Genomic DNA, 22972 nt, shown 5'->3' with positions numbered 1-22972 from the left:
AAAGCACTTTAAATGATTGCTGTTAACAAAAGTCCACCACTTACCAGCTCAGCACCCACCTCCCGTTGGCCCCATGTTAGTCTTTTGTGTCCAAAAAAAATAGTTGATGTTCTTGTCTAGTCACCCAGGTCAAATTCTTATTCATCAGAGGGGCACCTGGTTAAGTTATTTTTTACAAGCCTGTTCTAATGCAATAGTATAGCCTGCAAAGTACAGAACATGGATCATTGCAGCTGACTAATTCCTGCTAATTGAACCAAGGGATCGTGGCTAAGAGTGATACCTTGAGTCCCACCTCGGAGCAGAAAAGCAGCCTCCTTTCCGAAGAACAAGGGAAGAAAGATTTAACAGGCAGCAGTACTGGTGGTAAGTTGTATGTGAGGAGGCTTACAGTGCATTTAGGGCCTACATTTTAGAGAAATGTCCATCAGCAAAGATGCGTGTATCAGGAAGGAAACAGACATTTATGCAGCCATTCTGACCTTGCATTTAATGCACTCCCCCCCCAAAAAAAAATATTCATCCCCCGTGTCTAGAGAGCTAAGAATTGTTTGGGAGCGAAACAGGCACTTAATGGGCTTTGTTTGTTGGTTTGAATGGTTCTAAACCACACTTTCAAAGAAAATATAACAAGGTGGTGTATCAAACTTTCGTGACTCGGAAGCAATTTTTCCTGTCACTTAAAACTTTCCATGAGATAGGGTGATGGCCGCCAACCTGGACCGGCTTTGAAAAAGCATTAGGCATATTCATGGAGGCTAAGACTATAGATGACTATAGATTTTTATAAAGATTCTATAAGGAAAGCAGAAAGCAGCAAGAAATATCAAGTAAAAGTATCGGAGAGGAGATCAGTGTAAATGAAAACATGAGACTTACGGTTTTGTTACATGTGATTTTATTTTGGAGTTGTCTGCTTATTTTGAAGTTGTTTGCTGTAAAGGATGTATATTATGTGAATAAAATAATAAAGGATTTGAGAAAATAAATAAATAAATAAATAAATAAATAAATAATAAAATGACTATAGATGGTGACTAGTCAAAACAGTTACGTTCTACCTCCAGTTGCCAGGAAATCGCAAGTGAGCAGAGTGTTGCTGCGACACTCATTTCCTTGCTTTTGGGCTTCCCATAAGCGTCTGGTTGGCCGCCATGAGAACACAGTGAGGGACAAGATGAGCCTTCAACCTGACTCAGTAGCACTCCTCGTTCTTATTTCACTCCCAACTAGTGCTATTTTTCTGGGTGGGGAAAGGAGCCGGAACTCACCATGAACAATGGCGCCCACCTGAGAGGTGCCAGAACTGAGTTTTGGCAAGTTCCGGCTTAAAAAAAAAAAAAAGCCCTGCTCCCACACCATGTAAATCGTCCTCTGCAGAAACCTGAGGTAAAATGTTTTGGCTTAGAACGTGAACCGAAGAATGTACTGTCATAAGGGTGAGACAACTCTCATGATCTTAAACCCTATGTGGGCGGCCATGTTGTTTGCAGCTGATGACAGCCTGAGCTCGAAAGAAGTAGTGAAGGACGTCCGTCTGACACAGCCATCTCCCACACATGAAGGTGAGTTGAACTCAGGGGGAAGGTTTGAAATGGACGTTTGTAATATATCAGCATCTCCTTATTTCTCTTCAGAAATGGGCAGGCAATTTCTCCCCATGCTGTGGGGATTGTAGGACACCGTGCCTACTGCTTGCTCATCTGTCTCTTTTCCTGCTCTTCTGCACCATCCCAGAAGGATTTTTTTAGCATTTCAAACCTTTCCTATAATGGCTTAAGTGTAGTGAAAGAGTAACAATCAAAATACACTAAAGCATTTATTTTATTTTTATTTTTTTAAATGCCCAGAGTTTTCCTCTGTACACAGGGGATCTGCAACAGAACAGAGGTTACCAGCCGGCTTGCTAATATCTTTCTGTGACTGACGTATGTAGGATCTGCCCCCATGCCATTCCAATCTGTTCTGCACCCAATTGCAGGAGAAATGGTGGACGTTCAGGACCTAGGCAACGTTCTGGCCATTGAAGGCATCCAACTGGCAGAAGAAGAGTTCCAGGAAGCATTAAAAAATGCCCCGGTGGATGGTCAGTATGGGCTTCGGGAAAGGAGTTCTGTGAAGCGGCCGAGACAATTTGCAAGCTCGGATGGTCTGGCGTCCCGCACCGGGCAAATCCTGCAATCTGAAAGTCGACGGTTCTGTAACAGGCATAGTAATGAAAATGTGCAGGGAATGCGCTGGTGAGCAGAGCGCGATCCTGCTGGCTGCAAGAGTTCTGCTTCACCACTGCATTCGTCACAAGGAACACACTGGCAAAGCAGCACCTTGCAGGATTGAACCCAACAGCTGCTTGCCAGCAAAGGAGTGGAGGGTTCCATCCTACTGCAAAGCAGAATCCAGCTGGACTAAACTCCGCCATCCCCTCCTTCAGGTGACATCACCTGGTGATGTCAGCTGATGGAGAGGTGGGTATGGGTTTTTTTTGGGGGGGAATGGCTTCAGGGGCCAACTCGGACTCCTCAGTGGGCCAAGATTGGCCCACCGGCCAGAGGTTATCCCTGTGCTAGAGGAGTAGGTACTAAGGAGGGGGCCTAGAATGTGGAGGGATCAGTTTCTCGTAACTATGGCAATTTCAAAAAATACAGAATATCATTTGAAGCACAATACAAATATATGCAAAGAGGGAATTTGCGTACACTTCAGGGAACATATCCTGGCAACTAGAGAAATAAACTCTAGGCCTGTAAATTCATCATGCCCCTTTACTTTCTTAAGGCGAGGTGAATACTTGACTATTTACTGGGGCTTTCTTCTTTTTTTAAAAAAAAATGTAGATATGTTGGAATTTAAGTTGGCGCTTTCAGCTTTTTATCTGAACCCACAAGGACTGGAACTGAGATTATCTGATTGATGTTTGCTGGTCTCCATTTAAATTTGGAGGGGTGCTGGATTTAGGGCAGAGCAAGTGGTTCCCCCCCACAGGGCGCCAAACTGAGGGGGCGCAAAATAATAATCATAATCGTAATAAAAAAATCTGTACAGATAGCTACTGAGAAGATCCATAACAAGTGACTGCGTACCAAAAGGAATTATTGCGAAAATAATAAAGATTTAGAGGGGGGTGGGGCAAATTTTGTTTTCGCTCAGGGCACCCTATTATCTGCCCCTGTTTGGAGCCTCGTTGGGGAGCGAGGTCTCCTTCTGATTCTGAGATCTTTTTCCATCAGCTGAAGGGAAAGTGAACCTGGAAGAATTTATGAAACAGGTGAGAAAGAGCCAACAACACCGTCAGAGCGGTGAGTCAATAAGATGCTTGAGAATGCACTGTGAGAGGGGAAGGGCTACACCACAGAAAAATGTTTGCTTTTTGTGCTCTGTGTGTTTTGGAGTCAGAATTTTGAGATCCTGTAAAATATCAGTGTTTAGCTCATGAGTCTTGCATGTAGTTCTGGACAGGAACAACTGTGTGAGGCACACTGTTATGTACTGAGTTGAATAGGATCCAAACTGCAGCAGTCTGATTGGTCCTAGAACAATAGGATCCAAAAGGCAGCAGTCTGATTGGTCCTAGAACAATAGGCTTCAGAATGCAGCAGTCTGATTGGTCCTAGAACAATGCAGCAGTATGATTGGTTGGCAGGAACTACCCAATCATGCTCCAGATAGAAGTGAATCCACAACCTGATTGGCTTACAGTAGAATTCCGGAATTAGCCAATCATGTGCAGCCCATTGTGTAAATAATGTATATAAAGCAGATACTGAGGGGACATTCATCCATTCCTCCTCACCACTATGAGCTGAATAAAGAGCATGAAATCACTTTGCGACTCCGAGTATATTTCACACACAATAAAACATCAGTTTTTATTTATTTTTGTCTTCTGATTTTGCAGCAAAACCTACACTCATGTAGACTTGAAGACACTGTAACATCTCTAGGTCCTATTGTCACCTTCCAGCCCTATGGTTGTGCTTCACATACAGTGCTGGATTTATGTATAAGCTAAACAAGCTATACCTTAGGGCCCCACTCTCTTTGGGGCCCCCCAAATTTTAAAGGGGGAGGAAACGATGTACATTTCCAAAATATAAGATAAAAAACCAATAAAATAAAACCTACATAGAGCAACAGTGTTTAGTGTTGTGTAGACCCCTATGATGTAAGTCATGGGCCCCGCCTGCTAGCCTGCTCCCTAAAATATCACTGGTTTGCTCATTTCTATATATAGGGTGCCTACATTTTGCATGTGCAAATGGCTTTAGATACCTATTAGGTCCATAAATTACCATATAGCATATATTCAACACCAAAACAGTGACAATTTGTTGTTGACAAAGGACAGCTGGACATATAAAGGTCCCCATTACATTCAGTAGCTTAGGGCCTCATCAAACCTAAATCCGGCCCTGTTCACATAGAATCTAGGCTGATATCGCAAAATTATCTTGGCTTATTTGTTATCCTTCCAAAATGTGATCCGCTCCCTTTTGCTATATTGGAAAAACTGCTCTGAAATTATCTTTGCTTTTGTTTTAACTGTGGTTTAAGATCATGATTTGCTGACAATAAACAAGCCATAGTTAAGTTGCAGGGCAGCGTTCATGCACAAAGCTAAACCGTGGTTTAATAAACCATAGTTTAGAGTTATGTGCAAACCCAGTGAATGACTGGGTTCTCATTTAGTAGGGAAGAGCCACAATACAGAGAGAGATCTAAATGCCACTCTGGAATAATGCTTCTGGACGTGGATGCTTTTGTAGCACTCCATCTTTGCTGTTCTGATTTAAGCTACGTGTGGAAAGTAATTCTGCTTCTAGACATCTGTTATCCAAATAAAATCCTGTGGCGGGAGGGATTTTCTTTGGGATCAGTGTGCAGGGAAAGGATTAAATAATCTTCCCTTCCCTCCACTTCTAATCATGATCCCTCCTTTTTGTATTTTGATAAATTTGGGTGGAAAGAAAGAAAAGAGGATATGAAGGCAATGCTGTTGGGAAAGAGAATGGTTAAAGTGAAACAGTTGATTCCTAGAGAGGGGGAGATGGAAGAAGGAAACGGCTAAAAAACAATCTATACAGGCCATAACAACCCAGAAAACTATTAAATAGCTGTGAGAAGGATTAATGGAATTTGTTTCTCCCTTTCATCCTGCGTTTGTGCTGCTTCTGAGTCTACAACCCCTTTGGTAAAACTAGAAAACAAAGCAAAGACTGGAGAAATAAGCCATTGTTTGTTTGATAAATCTGTGGGACAACTCAGGATTATCTTGTGGTTTGTTAAACAAACCCTGGTTTTAGTGTTATGTGAATTTGAGTCTTCTCTTGTCTATCCATCCCCTCGCTGACTCCATTCCCCTTTTGCCCTCCAGAAGAAGAAATTTCTGTTCTGGATCTTGGATCCATTCTGGCCCGCAAGGGCTTCTTTTTGAGTGACAAAGAGCTCCAGGAAGTCTTGGCGAATGTGGATGTGAATGGTCAGTATTTATTATTCAAATACTTCTCCCTACTTTCCATACAGTGGTGCCCAAAGCAGCTACCAACAAATATAGCAGCCCTATAACATACGAAACAATATGCAGAATATCTGATGCCCAGACTGGGGGGTTTCATTCTGAGAGAACAGGCCCTATAAAAATACTCGCAAGGCAGTCTGTGCCCAACTATTAAGTACTTTTTCGATTGCAGGGTTTAATCTTCCTATGCTAGGAGGCAGATTTGCACATCTGGTCTTAAATCACAAACAAGAGTACACATGTCCTCTGATGTGCAACTAAAGGTTAGCCTCAGAACTGTTATGTACTGAGTTGAATAGGATCCAAAATGCAGCAGTCTGATTGGTCCTAGAACAATAGGATCCAAAATGCAGCAGTCTGATTGGTCCTAGAACAATGCAGCAGTATGATTGGTCTGCAGGAGCCACCCAATCCAGCTCCAGATGGAAATGAATCCACAACCTGATTGGCCTACAGGAGAATTCCGGAATTAGCCAATCACGTGCAGCCCATTGTGTAAATAATGTATATAAAGCAGATACTTTGGGGAAACTTCCATTCCTCCTCACCACTATGAGCTGAATAAAGAGCATGAAATCCACTGTCGACTCTGAGTATATTTCAAGAACAGTGAATTTTTAGCCTAAAAGCTGGCTGGTAACCAATGAACCTCTTTCAAAAAGCAGTGTAATGTTCTCCTGTGGCCAGTCCTGGACAACAGCCATGCTGCTATGTTCTTGACCACCCAAAGTGTCTGTGATGTTTTCAGGGACATCGATTTAAATGATGAGAGTGGCTATGGGACCAGTCTATTGCTGTTTCTTTTTCTCTGCATTACAGAGGATGGAACTGTAAACCTCAGTGACTGTCTCAAAGAAATCCAAGCGCTCCGAGGGTTGTCATCAACCAGTAAGTTGAGAGCCTTAAAACCAATCACACTAACAATCCATTGTTTGGGGTGTGTCGGGGTGGTAGTCTGGACATACCAATAGGTTACTGTTCTATATGTGGACTCTATATGTGGCACAGTTTTCATATCACCCTAGACATAGTTCTGCTCAGTGGAGTTGATTCCGACATTCAGATATGAGTCATTAGGTGCTGAATATTCAAGCAGTTCAAAGGCATGTGGAAACTGGTCACAGATGTGTTGCAGATGTGAGATTGTAGGCTGCAATGCATTTCTGTCTTGCGTAAAAATGAATACAGTCATTGTCAGGGACAGGTGAGTAATAACTCGCAAGGTGCCAGTGAAGTTAACTATTCAAAGAAACAAAACAGCTCAGGTCTAATGAGCCAGTAACTCTCTGCGGTAGATGTTCCCCCAATGAGACAGTTGCGGGGACTAAAGGTCCCTGTCTTCCCACAGTTCCCGAAGCCTTCTCTTCCCCTAGGTTCTTCCCCAGCATGGGATGTGGGTGGCGCTGTGGTCTAAACCACTGAACCTCTTGGGCTTGCCAATCAGAAGGTTGGCGGTTCAAATCCCCACGACGGGGTGAGCTCCCATTGCTCTGTCCCAGCTCCTGCCATCCTAGCAGTTCAAAAGCATACCAGTGCAAGTAGATAAATAGGTACCGCAGCGGTGGGAAGGTAAACGGCGTTTCCATGCGCTCTGGTTTCTGTCATGGTGTTCCATTGCGCCAGAAGCGGTTTAGTCATGCTGGCCGCATGATCTGGAAAGCTGCCTGGACAAATGCCGGCTGCCTCGGCCTGAAAGCGAGATGAACGCCAAAACCCCATGTTCACCTTTGACTGGACTTAACCGTCCAGGGGTCCTTTACCTTACCTTTACCTTACCTACCTACCTAGCAACTTCAGGCTCCTTCATCTTGTCTCTCTTTGCTCCTCCTTCATTTCTCTCTTGGTTGGAAGTCTCCAAGCAGAAGGTTCTGGACAGCTCTAGCTCTGGATTTCCTGTGTTGGGAAGAGAGGGTTGGACCATGATTCTAGAATTCTGTGACTAGCAGCCCCAGAATCCCTGGAGGGAAACGGACACCATGCACATCATTTCTGCCAGGGAGAAGTCCCACCTTGACCTTTGTGGGGCTTTCTCCCTGGTAGAAATGATGCACATAGTGTTAGGTTCCTGCTGGGGATTTTGGACCTGGTAGTTCTGGTTCCCAGCAGGAAAAGACGCTCTGCCAGGACCTGCAGAGGTCCTCTGCTGCATTCCCATGCTGTCCCTTCATGTGCACCCTCTGAGCAGTTATATGGGACACTCACAAAATCTCAACCCTTTTGAGGAGAGCATTGCACTGCGAGGACAGTGTTGTGATCTTGAGCACGTTTTGCACAATTCTTTGGGCGTTCGACACAAGGTTGTTGCCAACACTGTCGCCTCTTTTGCAGAGAAAAGGGTTGCTATCGAAAACTTGGAGGAAGTCTTGGATGAAATGGGCATCCAGTTAACCAACAAGCAGCTGTATGAGGCGTTGAAATGTACTCCGATTGACGGTTGGTTTCTTTGATTCTTTGGTTTCTTTGATTCTTTATATCTGGCGGATGCTGAGTGCTAGACGAGCTTGATTTAATTCAGCAAGGCAACTCTTCTGATCAGTTTTGTTTATGAAAGGTTGGGGGAACAGTCAAATTACTTGTGCTGCAGCCACCGCTCAAAGCCACATGGCAAAATGAACCTGAGGGGACAACCAAAAATAGCTGTGGGTGCATCCTTCAAAGTCTGCATTACATATAGTTTAATCCTCATGTACAAAAACGCGGGTGGCGCTGTGGGTAAAACCTCAGTGCCTAGGACTTGCTGATCGTAAGGTCGGCGGTTCGAATCCCCGCGGCGAGGCGAGCTCCTGTCTTTCGGTCCCAGCTCCTGCCCACCTATCAGTTCGAAAGCACCCCTAAGTGCAAGTAGATAAATAGGTACCACTTTATAGCGGGAAGGTAAACGGCGTTTCTGTGTGCTGTGCTGGTGCTGGCTCGCCAAAGCAGCTTCGTCACGCTGGCCACGTGACCCGGAAGTGTCTTCGGACGGCGCTGGCCCCCGGCCTCTTAAGTGAGATGGGCGCACAACCCTGGAGTCGGACACGACTGGCCCGTACGGGCAGGGGTACCTTTACCTTTACAAAAACGACAATGGTTAACAGTGGCTTCTGGGCAGGAGCATGAGAGACACACAACATGAAGGATACCACTCTGAAACAGGAGTGGAGAAGTCGTGTTCCTCTAGATATACTTGGGCTGCAAGGCTCATCATCTCTGACCATTGGTCATGGTGGCTAGAGCTGATTGAGGGGGCACAGGTTCCCCCCTCCCTGCTACTTACCTCCAGGTAAAAACTATGAAAATATACAGAAGCACCCATTTTTATTCATAGTGGCAGAGTAGTTGATCTTCACCTATGCCAAGTCAAAATATGGGGTAGAGGACTTCCTTGTGACTGCCTCTCCCTGGTCAGCAGGTAGCCTTTTGGGAAGGAAAAAAAATAAGAAATAGAAGAGTCAGTGCTCCAAACCCTGCCCCTCCAGGTGGACTGTTGCTACTGATGCCACTCCTCCCACAGATCATTTTTGCCCCATAGATGGCAACTTGTGGGGGTTGCAAAGATCCTCAGAGGGTTGCAACTCAAGCCCCTGCCAGATGCTTGATCCCTATCCTGTCTGCTTTGGTCTCTTGGTTTTTTTGTTGGCTTTTTAAACTGATTATTCTTAGGGCAATTTTTTAAAATTATGCATTGGCATGTTCGCTTGTTGTTTATTCAGATAGGTCAGGGTTTCCGAAATGTGGGTCTCCAGCTGTTTTGGACTACAACTCCCATCATCCCTAGCTAGTAGGACTGGTGGTCAGAGACGAATGGGAATTGTAGTCCAAAAACAGCTGGAGACCCAAGTTTGGGAAACCCAGAGATAGATATTAAGACTTTGGGACTGATATATTTGCCACTGGAGGAGGAGAAGAGCTTTTGGCCCAATTCGTGCCCCTCACGTTGGCATGTTAAGAAGGTGGGTTGAGAATGAGAGCTGTCTCTGTGCCAAACCAATAGTGAAACTGCTATTCTGGCTCCCGCTGCCGCCACCTTCCGAGCCACTTAGCACTTTTGCGTCTCATTCACAACTTCTTTTTGTTCCTTGCAGCGGATGGGACGGTGGACGTGGAAACCTTTAAGAGAGGGGTGCATTCGGTCTTGTCAAGCCAGCAGACTGGTGAGCTGAACCGTAATATTGAAAGAGGGGTGGTTACAATGCAGTTGGGTTAAGAAATTATTATTAAAAACACCGATCTTTATTCTGTGCACATGGTTCATGTCAACAAATAATAAATGAATAAATGAATAACTATAGCGCTCTTCTGACATTCTGGAGCCTCAAAGTGGGGACAGGGAGGAGCCTTTGGACCAAACTACGTTTTGTGAATAACATGGGAAATATCTGGAATTAACTTTACACAATGGAAGTGATGGATACGAATTGTTACTGAGTGTTCCCTCCCCTTCGGTTCAAGGCAAAATGGTGGATGTCAGCAAACTGGATTCTATCCTGGGTGCTATGGGGCTTCGCTTAACTCAGATGGAAGTTCAGGAGGCTATCAAAAGGACAATCAATAGTGAGTATGCATCACTGGGTTCACCATTGGATCATGTCCCGGGAAAGTCCTCACAGCCACCAATGCTTCACACCTGATTCTCAAGCTGCATACATATTCCATGTTCACGTTCTTTTTAACTTTTGTAACCCAAAGCAGCAAGGAGCAGGCTGTGAATTGGTATGGCAGAAAGGAGGGAGGCTGGACTATAGCCCTTTCCCCCTGTTCATTTTTTCAACTCAAAATTCTCCTCCCTGGGCTGCTTTTCACCCTCAGGGGAAAAATATATCGTCGTCATCTCTTTCTCCCATGCCTGGAAAAGCAACTCAGAGAGGGTGCTTTGAATTTTTGCAGGGTGGGGACTACATAAAGCCAGGGACGGAGGGTGGAATAATCAGCCCACTCACTGCCCTCCTCCTTCCAATTAGGACGCTTCCAAGGTGCTTTCCATGTGTAACTGCCTTTTCTCCCTCATGGACATTTATGGAAGGTCCCCATGTTGTCAGCATCACCATCAAATTGCAATTCTCCCATATTTTCTCACAATTGCTTTCATCTTCCAGGGATAGAAATACAGTGGTACTTCGGTTGTCGAACGTAACCCGTTCTGGAAGACCGTTTGACTTCCGAAACGTTCGACAACCGAAGCACAGAGGGCGTTCTCCAAAGTCAATGGAGAAAATTGAAAAACATGCAGCAGAAGCCATTCAACTTCTGAAAAGCGTTCGAAAACGGAAGCAATTACTTCTGGGTTTTTTGGTGTTCAAAAACCGAAATGTTCGGCTTCTGAGACGCTCGAAAACAGAAGTACCGACAGCATATGAATCTCAGTATGAGAATTCATCCAGGGGTAGGGCGGGGGAAGCATCAGCATGGGTCTCTCTTTCCATCCCAGCTAATCTTTTTACCTTACAGAGGATGGTACCGTGAATATGAAAGACTTCATGTGGGCCATTCAAGACCTCCCCAGTATTCAGGGTGAGTTTTAACCTTCGCATGGAAAATGGAGGGGCAGTGGCTATCTTCCAGATTAAGACTTGCAAGCTTTTTAACCCACCCAGGCCCTTAAGGTGGGTCTGCCTTGACCCTAAGCGTTCTTCTCCCAGCTATGGTGCCATGGCTCCTCACCACCACCTCTCTTCCTTCTAGCCAGAGTACGTTCAGGGCCGTCTTATCCATAGGCGCTAGGGGTGCAGGGCACCTGGGCGCCGGGCTCTCAGGAGCACCAGGCTGAGAGTCCAGGGCTGAGAGCTGAGTCTGAGGAAGAGCCCACCTGTCGGTCAGAGCACCGCAGTGGGCTCTTCTGCTGTGGGCGGCTCTGCGCCGCAAGTTCGGGGGTGACCAAGCCAGCAAGATGCTGAGGTGGCCGGCCAGCTCCTCCCTCCTGCGCACCTGGGACTGGGCAACCTGGGGGGGGGGGGGACGTGTGTTGGGCGGATCTTTTCACCCCGGCACTGCATATGCTTAAGACAGCCCTGAGTACGTTGCATGTTCATTGATGCCACTCGCTTTGTGGACCAGGGAGGGGTTGGGAACAGAAGGGTCTTCCCTTACTGGAAACTACAAGGATGATAAGAAGAATAAAATCTGGCCAGAGCGGGGCAATGCAAAGCCCTGTTTTCAAACCTCATGAGGATTACAGGCATTTCGAGGAAGGCAGAACAGAAAGCATCCACTAACCCATTGTATTGCCTCTGTTTATCCTCTCAGTGGGGTGGACAGATGCAAAAAGAGGACTGGGCCCCCTCCTGCACCTTTAAAAGATGTGCTGAGAATGGCATTTGGGCAGGTGCAATTTGTGTGGCAAGCTAAACCTGTTGAATTTCCCAGTTTAGTGTGACTGTTAAAGGCCCAGGAGGACCTGTCCGCTCTTGCATCTGGCCATCTTATCTCCTAACTATGCTAGTCAGAGCTGCTGAAGCTGGGAAAAGGAATAATGCACAAAAAGGGGGTGGGGGGTTGATAAAAAGGGAGGAAGAGGAAATATCCGTTCTTGGAGCAGGAAGCTGAGGATTGAAACTGATGTATGGCTATAGTCCAAGGCTCATGTAGTTGGGAGTAAAATAGGCCTTACTTCTGATGGGTTGTAAATATGCCATCGCCAGTGGTGTAGCATGGGTTGCCAGCTCTGGGGCCATGAGAAGGGGTGGGTGGGAAATGGACAGAGTGCAAATGCACATTCAATTGCCAAACAGTGTCTGTGTCACTCAGAAGATCGCAGCCACAGAGATAAGAAAAGAAGAGTTGTTCCGTTGTCTGGAAGGGTCACTTCCTGGTTTGCATGGAGCCCAGTGATGGAAGCACACAGCTGTATTGAGGCAACACCAGATGTTGAAATTTTGCACCTTGGGCAACTGCCCCTATGGCACGCACACACACACCTGCTACACCACTGACTATCGCACATTTAAATTTACAGTTTGTAAACTGAGACAGAAAGCCAGTTAATTCTAGACCGTTCCGTGAATAACGTTTGATCTCGTGCATCCAGTGTACAACACCAGAAACACAATGGGTGCGTCCAAGCTGCCACTATTTTTGGGGTGGGAATTAGTCGCATGCTGGCAAATTTAGGTTACACGGTTAAAGTTGATTAGGAGCTTTTGAATTACAAACTTCCTTCCTCCCCTAAACTAAACTTTTTTAAAAAAATAAGGAAAGTAACAGGAAAATGCAGTGGAAAGCTGTAATGTTGTCTAACCTTCCCCCAGACTTTGGACAAACAGATCATCTGGAAGTGTCCAGAACCTCTTTCTTTCTCTTCCTCACTTCGGGTTGTGTTTTCAAATTGTGAGCTGTGTGGCATAAGGTGGAACAGAAATCTAGATCACTGGTCTGAGTTCTGCTGCATTAACTTGCTCTGCTTCAGTGTTCTTCATTTGTAAAATGGGGTATTAATAATTATTGTTGTGGGGCCAAATGAGGCACCAGATGGGATTAGTTTTCCACAGTTTAATATGGTGAATATCTATTGCTTTTTCTTTAAAGATGAAAAAGTGGATATTAGTGACCTGGACACTGTCCTAGGCGGCATGGGAATCTTCTTAACACAGGAAGAACTGGAGGAAGCGCAGAAGATTGCAATGATGAATGGTGAGTGTGTCCCATGGTCTTCTCATCTTCATTAGACCATGGAACTAAGAGTTCTAAAATATGACTCCCCAAACCTTCACATCTGCACATCACACAGGTTGATGCAGCCGTTTAGTCTACAGTCTGGATGACTCTCTTGTGGCACATCCATCGACAACTCTCTAATGGAATAACAAGGCCACAAGACTTGTCCAAGTCCTTAGAGTCCACCTATCACCCACTATACTATCACAGACTTACTCAACCTTAGGTCCCCAAATGTTATTAGACTACAACTCCCATCATCTCTGACCACTGGTCTTGCTAGCTAGGGATGATGGGAATTGTAATCCAACAACATCTGGGAGTCCAAGGCTGATCAAGGCTGTTCCATAGGTTTGCCATTCATTCTGAATTTTTAATAGAGTGGTTCATATTTTGGGAAATCCGTCCACTATTATGTGGTCCATTACTTTTATATTTTCTACAGAGTTAGACTACTGTGAACAAATAGATTTCAGTCGCTACTGTCTTCAGTTTCAAAAGGCTGTTTTCAAGGCAATTTTGGGGCCTTGCCCTTTGGAAATTTGTATAAACCCTTACATATCAGTTGGCGTTCAGGGGGTGAGGCAGATTGCCTGTTTTGAGCTGAGCTAAGGCTATTTTATCTGTTCTTGTTTTTTCAAATGACTGCTGTTTTAGAATGGTCTGTATTTTTATTTTAAGTTACTTTAAATGGCAGAGCTTGTTTTAATTGGATGTGTGTGTGTGTGTGTGTGTGTGTGTGTGTGTGTGTGTACACACACACACTTTCTTTCTCTCTGTGTCACATATATACACACATACATACACAGTTATATAATATATGGCATATGGCTACTGACTGGGGCAACCCTGTCAGATGAGCAGCATATAAATAATATTTTATTATTATTATTACTTGTTGCTATAATCTGTCTTGGGGAATCTGTTGCTCCATGTTAGTGAGGTAAAAATGTGGTTTATGTTTATATCCTATGCACTTTTAAAATGTGTTGGGGGGGGGGCTATTGTTTTTATTTTTATTATGTATTTTGTGGTTTTATATCTTGATTTTATTCTGTGAACCCCTCTGAGACCCCCGGGTATAGTGCGGTATATAAATTCAATAAATAACAATAATGTTTGTGAAGAAAACTGCAATGCAGTTCTTTTAGAGGCATTCTTCCTTTTCATCTAGAAGGAAGCCATGTAAGGCTGTGCTGTCCCCCTTCTTTCTCTGCAATGGGGTTAATAAGTACACTGGTCTTTCTCAAGTCCTTCTCTCTTTTTGCCTTGCAGAGGACGGGACGGTGAATTTGAAAGAGTTTGTAAGGGCTTGCAACGTCACTCTAGCCCGCTCTGAGATGGAAGGTGAGTTTGTTGTTGTTTTACCTTTGGCGATGGAAATATAGAAGCAAAAGACAGGGGGAAAGCCCATTTCTTGGACTTGGTAGCTTTGCAGCCTATGGCAGTGCTTAGTGCCCTCCCAGCTTTCTTGCCTCACTTCTGTTCTACAGCCTCCAAGAGACGCTTTTTGGCTGAATAGCGGGGTAAAATGCTAATGCTATTGCTAATAATAATAATAATAATAATAATAATTCATTGCCACATAGCTGCCCCATAAACAAATCTGGACAAATGCTCAGTAGAGAATCAACATAGTCTATCTTTTGGAAGGAAGGCTAGGATATACCTAAATTTAATCAAGGAAATACAGTGGTACCTCGGGATGCGAACGGGATCCGTTCCGGAGCCCCGTTCACATCCTGAATAGAATGTAAGATGCGGCTGCGTGTGCGCGGGTCGCGTTTTGCCACTTCTGCGCATGCGCATGACGTCATTTTGAGCGTCTGTGCAAGCGGCGAAACCCGGAAGTAACGCACTCCATTACTTCCAGGTTGCCGCGGAAGCACATTCAATCCGAGGTATGACTGTACAGTGGTTTCAAACGCTTCAGGTTACAAACTCCCCATAACCCGGAAGTAGTTGCTCCGGGTTGCGAACTTTGCCCCAGGATGAGAATGGAAATTGTGCGCCGGCAGCAGCGGGAGGCCCCACTAGTGAAAGCGCGCCTCAGGTTAAGAATGGACCTCTGGAATGAATTAAGTTCATAACCCAAGGTACCACTGTAAATAAAATGCCGTGTACGTTTTGTGCAAGTAAATCAGGAGGAATGCTGAATAAACGGGTTTTCTGGAGAGAGGTCCACACGTTGTTTGCCGTCGGGGGTGTGCCTGTCTACCACTGACGGTTTATGCAAATCTCCTTTTCTTCACAGGAACCTATGTGGGTAAAAAGTTACATGCAAAGTCCATCAGGTTTCCAAAGGTGACAGAGAGGCACCACCAAGAGGCACCAAGCAGGTTAGTTAGGATTCACTAATGCAAGCTCCCTCTACCTAACTGCAGGGCCCTGCCCCACATCTCTGGCTTTTCTGAGAGCCCCCTGACCCTCAGGAAAAGGGGGGTGCAATGGCAAAGAATAGTAAAGGTAAATGGACCCCTGACCATTAGGTCCAGTCGTGGCCGACTCTGGGGTTGCGGTGCTCATCTCGCTTTATTGGCCGAGGGAGCCGGCGTACAGCTTCCGGGTCATGTGGCCAGCATGACTAAGCCGCTTCTGGCGAACCAGAGCAGTGCCGTTTACCTTCCCACCAGAACGGTACCTATTTATCTACTTGCACTTTGACGTGCTTTCGAATTGCTAGGTTGGCAGGGCTGGGACCGAGCAATGGGAGCTCACCCTGTCGCGGGGATTCGAACCGCCGACCTTCTGATCAGCAAGCCCTAGGCTCTGTGGTTTAACCCATAGCACCACCCGTGTCCCTAATGGCAAAGAATAGGAGTCGGGAAATTCTCCTTGCGCAAGCACCCTGCGTTGGATCTTAATGTATTTACCGCCTTATTTAAATGTACTACAAGTATTGACATGAAAATAGTATGGGGAAAATGATCTGTATGGTTTTAGTGGAGGATAGATCCTTCTCGGTTTTTGGAATGACCGTTATACCTCTTTAATCCCAAGCTGCCCGCCTCTTCTAAAGTTCCAGTACCTTATTCGTTCCATTAATGGATTCTCAAATGAATGTCAATTTTTAAACAAAACAAACAAAACCCCAGACAACCTGCTCTTGAAAGCTCAATCGGAGCAAACATCAATTTGTGGAAAACCCAGACTGATGATTCAGCTTTAAAAAGTGGGCTTTCAGGCACAGGGCATTAAAGAGCAGGGCAAAATAAAGAAAGAGCAGGGCAAAATAATAATAATAATAATAATAATAATAATAATAATAATAATAATAATAATAATAATGTAGTATTATTTGTACCCCGCCCATCTGACTGAGTTTCCCCAGCCACTCTGGGCGGCTTCCAACAAAGATCAAAAATACATTAAAAGGTAAGTTTGGAGAAGCCGTGAGTCGGCTAATCAACGTTGTGCTTCTTTCTTTGTATTTTTGGCAGAATTCCGTTTTCTGAGGCTCCCAGTGACATGGGCAAATCCAGAGCAGCAAGGAACCTGACCAAACCACAACTGGAAGGTAATTCTCCTGTTTGCAAAATATAATTCTGGGCTAGCCAATCTGGAGCACCTTCAGATATGGTGGACCATATATGACTCCCATTTTTCCTGACCATTGGCCATGCTGGCTGAGTCTCATGGGAATTGTAGTTCTTAACATATGGAGGGTACCACATTGGCTACCCCCGATGCAACTGTTAAGTCTTCTTAGGACCCTGGAGACAAGCTACTCCTACGTCTGAAAGCCGCTGTAGATTCTTCTGCTAGGGCCAATTTATACTACAAACCCGAACAGCTCTTTTTTATTTTGCTCAGAGATTGGGAAGGTCAAGACCAGAGAGGTCCTAGGTGTGGAATGTTGGACTTGAGTGACAGCTTTATATCCCACAAACCTGAATCTGAATCATATTAACACTGGGCCTATCACCTCCTGGTAAATAGAAGGGAAAGAAATGGGGGCAGTGAGAGATTTTACTTTCTTGGGCTCCATGATCACTACAGATGGTGACAGCAGTCACGAAATTAAAAGATGCCTGCTTCTTGGGAGAAAAGCGATGATAAACCTAGACAGCATCTTAAAAAGCAGAGACATCACCTTGCCGACAAAGGTCCGTATAGTTAAAGCTATGGTTCTCCCAGTAGTGATGTATGGAAGTGAGAGCTGGACCATAAAGAAGGCTGATCGCCGAAGAATTGATGCTTTTGAATAATGGTGTTGGAGGAGACTCTTGAGACTCATGGACTGCAAGAAGATCAAACCTATCCATTCTGAAGGAAATCAGCACTGAGTGCTCACTGATAGGACAGATCGTGAAGCTGAGGCTCCAATACTTTGGCCACTTCATGAGAAGAGAAGACTCCCTGGAAAAGACCCTGATGTTGGGAAAGATGGAGGGCACAAGGAGAAGGGGACGACAGAGGACGAGATGGTTGGACAGTGTTCTTGAAGCTACCAGCATGAGTCTGACCAAACTGCGGGAGGCAGTGGAAGACAGGAGTGCCTGGCCTGCTCTGGTCCATGGGGTCACGAAGAGTTGGACACGACTAAACAACTAAACAACAACAACAACTTTACTTTCAGATTCATTCAGGTTTACAGAGTTGTTCCCGAAGGCAGGCTTAGGTTACATAACATATAAACTATTTACTAGATAGTAGTGAATCATGAGAAGACTGCGTCCAAACAATTACCAGTTAACACTCCTAGCAGCAACCGACCAACCGATCGACAAAACTGCCTTCAGGAACAACTCTGTAAAGCTGAATGAATCTGAAAGCAAAGTAGTTTATGTTAATATGATTCAGATTCATGTGTGTTTTCTTTAAGAGGGACAGAAAGGGATTGTCCACCAGGAAGGTATAATTATTGATAGGACTCAAACGGGTTAGCAGCCCCTCTTGTCGCTGCATAAACTCAAACGGGATCGTTTAAACTCTGCTAAATTATATAAACGTTCCCACACTAGGATGCTTCCCAATATCATTTGTTTTGATTTGTTTCACAAATGTATTTTACTGAATTTTAAAATACAAATTCAGTTATAGGAGAGAAGGATTAAACATACAGACAAACAAGCTAGGGAAATGTGAGCAAGAACATCCACCCATTGCATGAAAGACTCGCAGCGGTCAATATCCTCATGAAACAATTTCCAGAATTGTAGCAAAGCAATGGTAGATTAATCAGTCGATGGAGGGACACAATCTAGACAAAGTTAGCACAGATTCATTTTCATTGAAAGCAATGAAACTTATTATTTAGACCACTGGTCTTCAACTGGTGAGTTTAAATCCTGCTGATTCACCTCCTTATCTAAGTGGGGGAGGGGGTGCAATAGCTGCACTTCCACCATACAAATATACAGGTGATTTCCCAACCCCATTACACGGGGGTTACGTTCTGGGCCCCCACACACATAAATGAAATTGTGAGCCATGAGGACTCTCCAGCAGCTCTCTCCCACCACTTCTGGGTTTAGATAAAATTATTTGTTTCCCAGCGCCACACCTATATGCATTTGCGCTCGGGTTGGTCACCCGTAAGTGGGGAGAAGTCTGTGTGGTAAATAATTAAGAAGGTAAAGGTAAAGGTACCCCTGCCCGTACGGGCCAGTCGTGTCCGACTCTAGGGTTGTGCGCCCATCTCACTTAAGAGGCCAGGGGCCAGCGCTGTCCGGAGACACTTCCAGGTCACGTGGCCAGCGTGACGAAGCTGCTCTGGCGAGCCAGCACCAGCGCAGCACACGGAAACGCCGTTTACCTTCCCGCTATAAAGCAGTACCTATTTATCTACTTGCACTTAGGGGTGCTTTCGAACTGCTAGGTGGGCAGGAGCTGGGACCGAAAGACGGGAGCTCACCCCACCGCGGGGATTCGAACCGCCGACCATGCGATTGGCAAGTCCTAGGCACTGAGGTTTTACCCACAGCACCACCCGCGTCCCTACAATAATTAAGAAATGGTTCCCCAAATGCATGTCTGGGTTAAAGGTGGGTTCTGGGTCAGAGGAGCTTGAGGACTACCGACTTTGCTAGTGAACTAAGGATAGGATTTTATGTAAACATGGGGTTTCGAATGCAGAGGCCGAGGTGGGGAGCATTCATAGGAGAAATTTGGTGCTTAGTCCTTTTCGCGGATTCTCTCTCCGAGCAAATCATTTTTGGGTCTCCCCCTGAGTCTTCCCTCTTCTTTCCCCCACCTCAAACTTCTGTACAGCATTCCGCAATGCCTACGATTCCTTCAGCAAGGACTTTGATGGAACCATTGATCTTGGAGCCCTGCAGAGCACGGCCTTTAACTTGGGAATCAACTTAACCGAGGAGGAAGCCTTTGATGAGCTGGTGTACGCAGACACAGATAGTGAGTGCTCTCTGCAGCTGAAGCAAAATATTGGGGGGGGGCACCTCTCTTTTGGGTGGGGTGGGCAGCTCAGAGACCAGGGAAAGCAGGAGCAGCTGGCCAGAGGACTTCCAAGGAGAGGGGAGAGGAGGCTCAGAGAACACTCCACAAGGAGTGGAGATGGTGTGATAGGAATTTTATGGTCTTAGATATGTGGTAATCTTCGTAAGTGTACCAACCAAGCACGTACATAGATCAGCACAGGAAGACCAACCTGGAACCATTTTGATTCCTAAACTGACCGGGTCTTTTCTCTGCAAGTTCAAGGTGGAGAGGCCTCCCCATTGTCTTTTCCTTCACAGATCCTGTCTGTGTTTGAATAGGGTGTGAGCCTGTGACCTGGCCCATGAACTAAGTATTTATCATTACAAAAGACTGGCCAGGCTACCCAGGAAAATCCAATCAAGTAAACTGCCAGACAGGAGATAAACAACGGCAGGAGAAAACCAATATTCAAAATTCCACCTTTTCTGTGATGTAGGTGTGATGTATCTGAGGGGTGGTCTTAGGTTACATCCCTTCTGTGGTGTATGTATGATGTTTCTGGGGGTGGTCTTGATCTACAGGGTGGGGATTTCAAAAGCCTTTATAAGGCCTTGCACACCAGTTTTCTGGGTCCTCCTCCTTTCCTGCATGTGAGGGGAGCGCCCTGTTGCAACAGATCAATTAAAGATCAAGCTTACTAGCTGCTTTGCTTCTCAATATTCTCTGGTTGGCCTCTGTTATTCTCTCCTACCAATAGGGAACCTATGTAAGGACTCTATATGGGCTCTTGGATACCCCATAAGGGAAAAGGGCAATTTTTGTTTACAACAATGGGCGGGGTATAAATAAATAAATTACGGTATTATTATTATTATTATTATTATTATTATTATTAGGTGTTCAAGAAAGGGTGAGAGGCTGCCAGCTCTGCAGGCAAGGGGTGACATAACTGGGCTCCTCAGCCCCACAGGGGTGCTGCAGAAAGAATGTAGTTGGTTAAGGGAGCCATGGACTCCAAAAGGTTGAAACCCTCTGTTATGTGTTATCATTTAGCATTACTTGACATTTTCAGAAGGTAAAAGCAAAATTATTGGTTTTCCGAAAGCAGTTTATGTGCTTCTTCATCAAACTTACCAAGCTAAATGTGGTCAAGTCACAAATATAATAGCAGATTTGAATTTCTCAGACCCAAAACTGAAGAAATTTGCAAAAATAAAGTCTCGTCCCCTAAATGACATACCCCTCTCCAGCATGCGCAGAACTGAGTCACAGCATGCAAGTGAATGAATGGAAGTCTGAGAGTGACAAGGTTGCCCAGCGGCAACTACTGTTAGGAGTAAGGCATTATTGTGATTCACTATCTCAGGCCGTCTAATCAGCTCTTTATTTTGTGTGTGTGTTGTCCTACAGGAGATGGAAAGGTGAATTTCACAGACTTCCTTAACATCATCACAGACAGCAACCGCTTCATCCAGGCCGTAGGTGAGATAAACTGTGTTGTCATTTAGGGTCACATAAAAGAAGCGTTTGCAAACTTTGTATGAGAAATCGCGTTGGCAAAAACGTAGCTCCACAGCGCCATCTGTGGAGCCAATGCAATTCTGGGCCTCATCAATAGGAGCATAGCATCTAGATCAAGGGAAGTAATAGTGCCACTGTATTCTGCTCTGGTCAGACCTCACCTGGAGTACTGTGTCCAATTCTGGGCACCACAGTTCAAGAAGGACAGTGACAAACTCGAACGTGTCCAGAGGAGGGCAACCAAAATGGTCAAAGGCCTGGAAACGATGCCTTATGAGGAACAGCTAAGGGAGCTGGGCATGTTTAGCCTGGAGAAGAGGAGGTTAAGGGGTGATATGATAGCCATGTTCAAATATATAAAAGGATGTCACATAGAGGAGGGAGAAAGGATGTTTTCTGCTGCTCCAGAGAAGCGGACACGGAGCAATGGATCCAAACTACAAGAAAGAAGATTCCACCTAAACATTAGGAAGAACTTCCTGACAGTAAGAGCTGTTCAACAGTGGAATTTGCTGCCAAGGAGTGTGTTGGAGTCTCCTTCTTTGGAGGTCTTTAAGCAGAGGCTTGACAACCATATGTCAGGAGTGCTCTGATGGTGTTTCCTGCTTGGCAGGGGGTTGGACTCGATGGCCCTTGTGGTCTATTCCAACTCTATGATTCCATGATCTGGTGCCACAGCGTTATAATGCGTATAAAACGCTTTTTCTTTACCAATTTAGCTGAGTCCTAGGACTGATCCCTGCTCTCTCTGTATGGTCTCTGCAGCATCTTGGGAGTTTCTGTGGGAAAGTGTCTGTAGCTACACAAGGCTAATTTGCTGGTGGTGGCCATTAAGATGGATATCTGAGGCGTTGCTGTTGTTGTTTTCTGGATTAAAATCGGAGCCACTCAGCTTTCTTTCCTTTCCCCAACTGCAGCAGTTATAGCCATGGCTTGAAAGGGGTGAGGAAATGGGAGCTTCTCTAATCGCTCTGTATCCCCCCATTCCTCTCAGCCCCCAGGAAAGGTGACATGGAGACCGTTGACGCCCGAGGGATCTTGTTATTTGAGCTTTTGTCAAAGCTTGTGGAGACTTCTATGCTGCCAAGGAAAACTACTGTGAATATTGTCAGGTGAGAAACTGGGGCAGGGTATGAGTGTGATTGATTGATTGATTGATTGATTATTTATTTATTTATTAGGGAGCCAGTTTGGTTAGAGTGCTGGTTTTAGGAGATTCAGATGCCTGCTCAGCCATGAAACTCACTGAGTGTTGTTGTTTTTTGTATTGTTGATTTGTTTGTTTACTACAAAAATATAAGGTTAGTTGCGAGGAATAATAATAATAATAATAATAATAATAATAATAATAATAATAATAATAATAATTTATTTATACCCCGCCCATCTGGCTGAGTTTCCCCAGCCACTCTGGGCAGCTCCCAATTCAGTGTTAAAAACAATACAGCATTAAATATTAATAACTTCCCTAAACAGGGCTGCCTTCAGATGTCTTTTAAAGATAGGATAGCTGCTTATTTCCTTCACATCTGAAGGGAGGGCATCCCACAGGGCGGGTGCCACTACCGAGAAGGCCCTCTGCCTGGATCCCTGTAACCTCACTTCTCGCAATGAGGGAACTGCCAGAAGGCCCTCGGCGCTGGATCTCAGTGTCTGGGCTGAACTATGGGGTTGGAGACGCTCCTTCAGGTATACAGGACCGAGGCCGTTTAGGGCTTTAAAGGTCAGCACCAACACTTTGAATCGTGCTCAGAAACGTACTGGGAGCCAATGCAGATCTCTCAGAACCGGCGTTATGTGGTCCCGGCGGCCAGTCCCAGTCACCAGTTGCAGTTTCTGGGTTACCTTCAAATGGAATGTGAATTTGAAATAAATGGGAAAGTAATCAGCAAGAAGCGGAAACTATGGACACATCAACAATGGAGT

General features: G+C 45.2%; 1 protein-coding gene across 4 annotated transcripts in view; it reads left to right on the top strand.

Annotated features, from left to right (window-relative positions):
- The window catches only part of LOC114582269 (uncharacterized), a 110298-nt gene that overhangs the window by 77063 nt on the left and 10263 nt on the right, over positions 1 to 22972 (top strand). For all 4 annotated transcript variants that reach the window (XM_028703172.2, XM_077917440.1, XM_028703174.2 and 1 more), the window contains 17 exons: positions 262 to 366; positions 1494 to 1565; positions 1982 to 2086; positions 3228 to 3296; positions 5372 to 5476; positions 6335 to 6403; positions 7844 to 7948; positions 9580 to 9648; positions 9947 to 10048; positions 10943 to 11005; positions 13016 to 13120; positions 14420 to 14491; positions 15399 to 15483; positions 16585 to 16661; positions 19358 to 19501; positions 20936 to 21007; positions 22041 to 22158. In XM_028703172.2, the coding sequence (XP_028559005.2) occupies positions 262 to 366; positions 1494 to 1565; positions 1982 to 2086; positions 3228 to 3296; positions 5372 to 5476; positions 6335 to 6403; positions 7844 to 7948; positions 9580 to 9648; positions 9947 to 10048; positions 10943 to 11005; positions 13016 to 13120; positions 14420 to 14491; positions 15399 to 15483; positions 16585 to 16661; positions 19358 to 19501; positions 20936 to 21007; positions 22041 to 22158 (1537 nt within the window). The remainder of the gene's footprint in view (positions 1 to 261; positions 367 to 1493; positions 1566 to 1981; positions 2087 to 3227; positions 3297 to 5371; positions 5477 to 6334; positions 6404 to 7843; positions 7949 to 9579; positions 9649 to 9946; positions 10049 to 10942; positions 11006 to 13015; positions 13121 to 14419; positions 14492 to 15398; positions 15484 to 16584; positions 16662 to 19357; positions 19502 to 20935; positions 21008 to 22040; positions 22159 to 22972) is intronic.

The sequence above is a fragment of the Podarcis muralis genome, chromosome 13 (assembly GCF_964188315.1).
Source record: "Podarcis muralis chromosome 13, rPodMur119.hap1.1, whole genome shotgun sequence".
NCBI lineage: Eukaryota > Metazoa > Chordata > Lepidosauria > Squamata > Lacertidae > Podarcis > Podarcis muralis.
The sequence above is the reverse complement of the archived record's forward strand: the minus strand, read 5'-3'. Positions and strand labels throughout refer to the sequence as shown.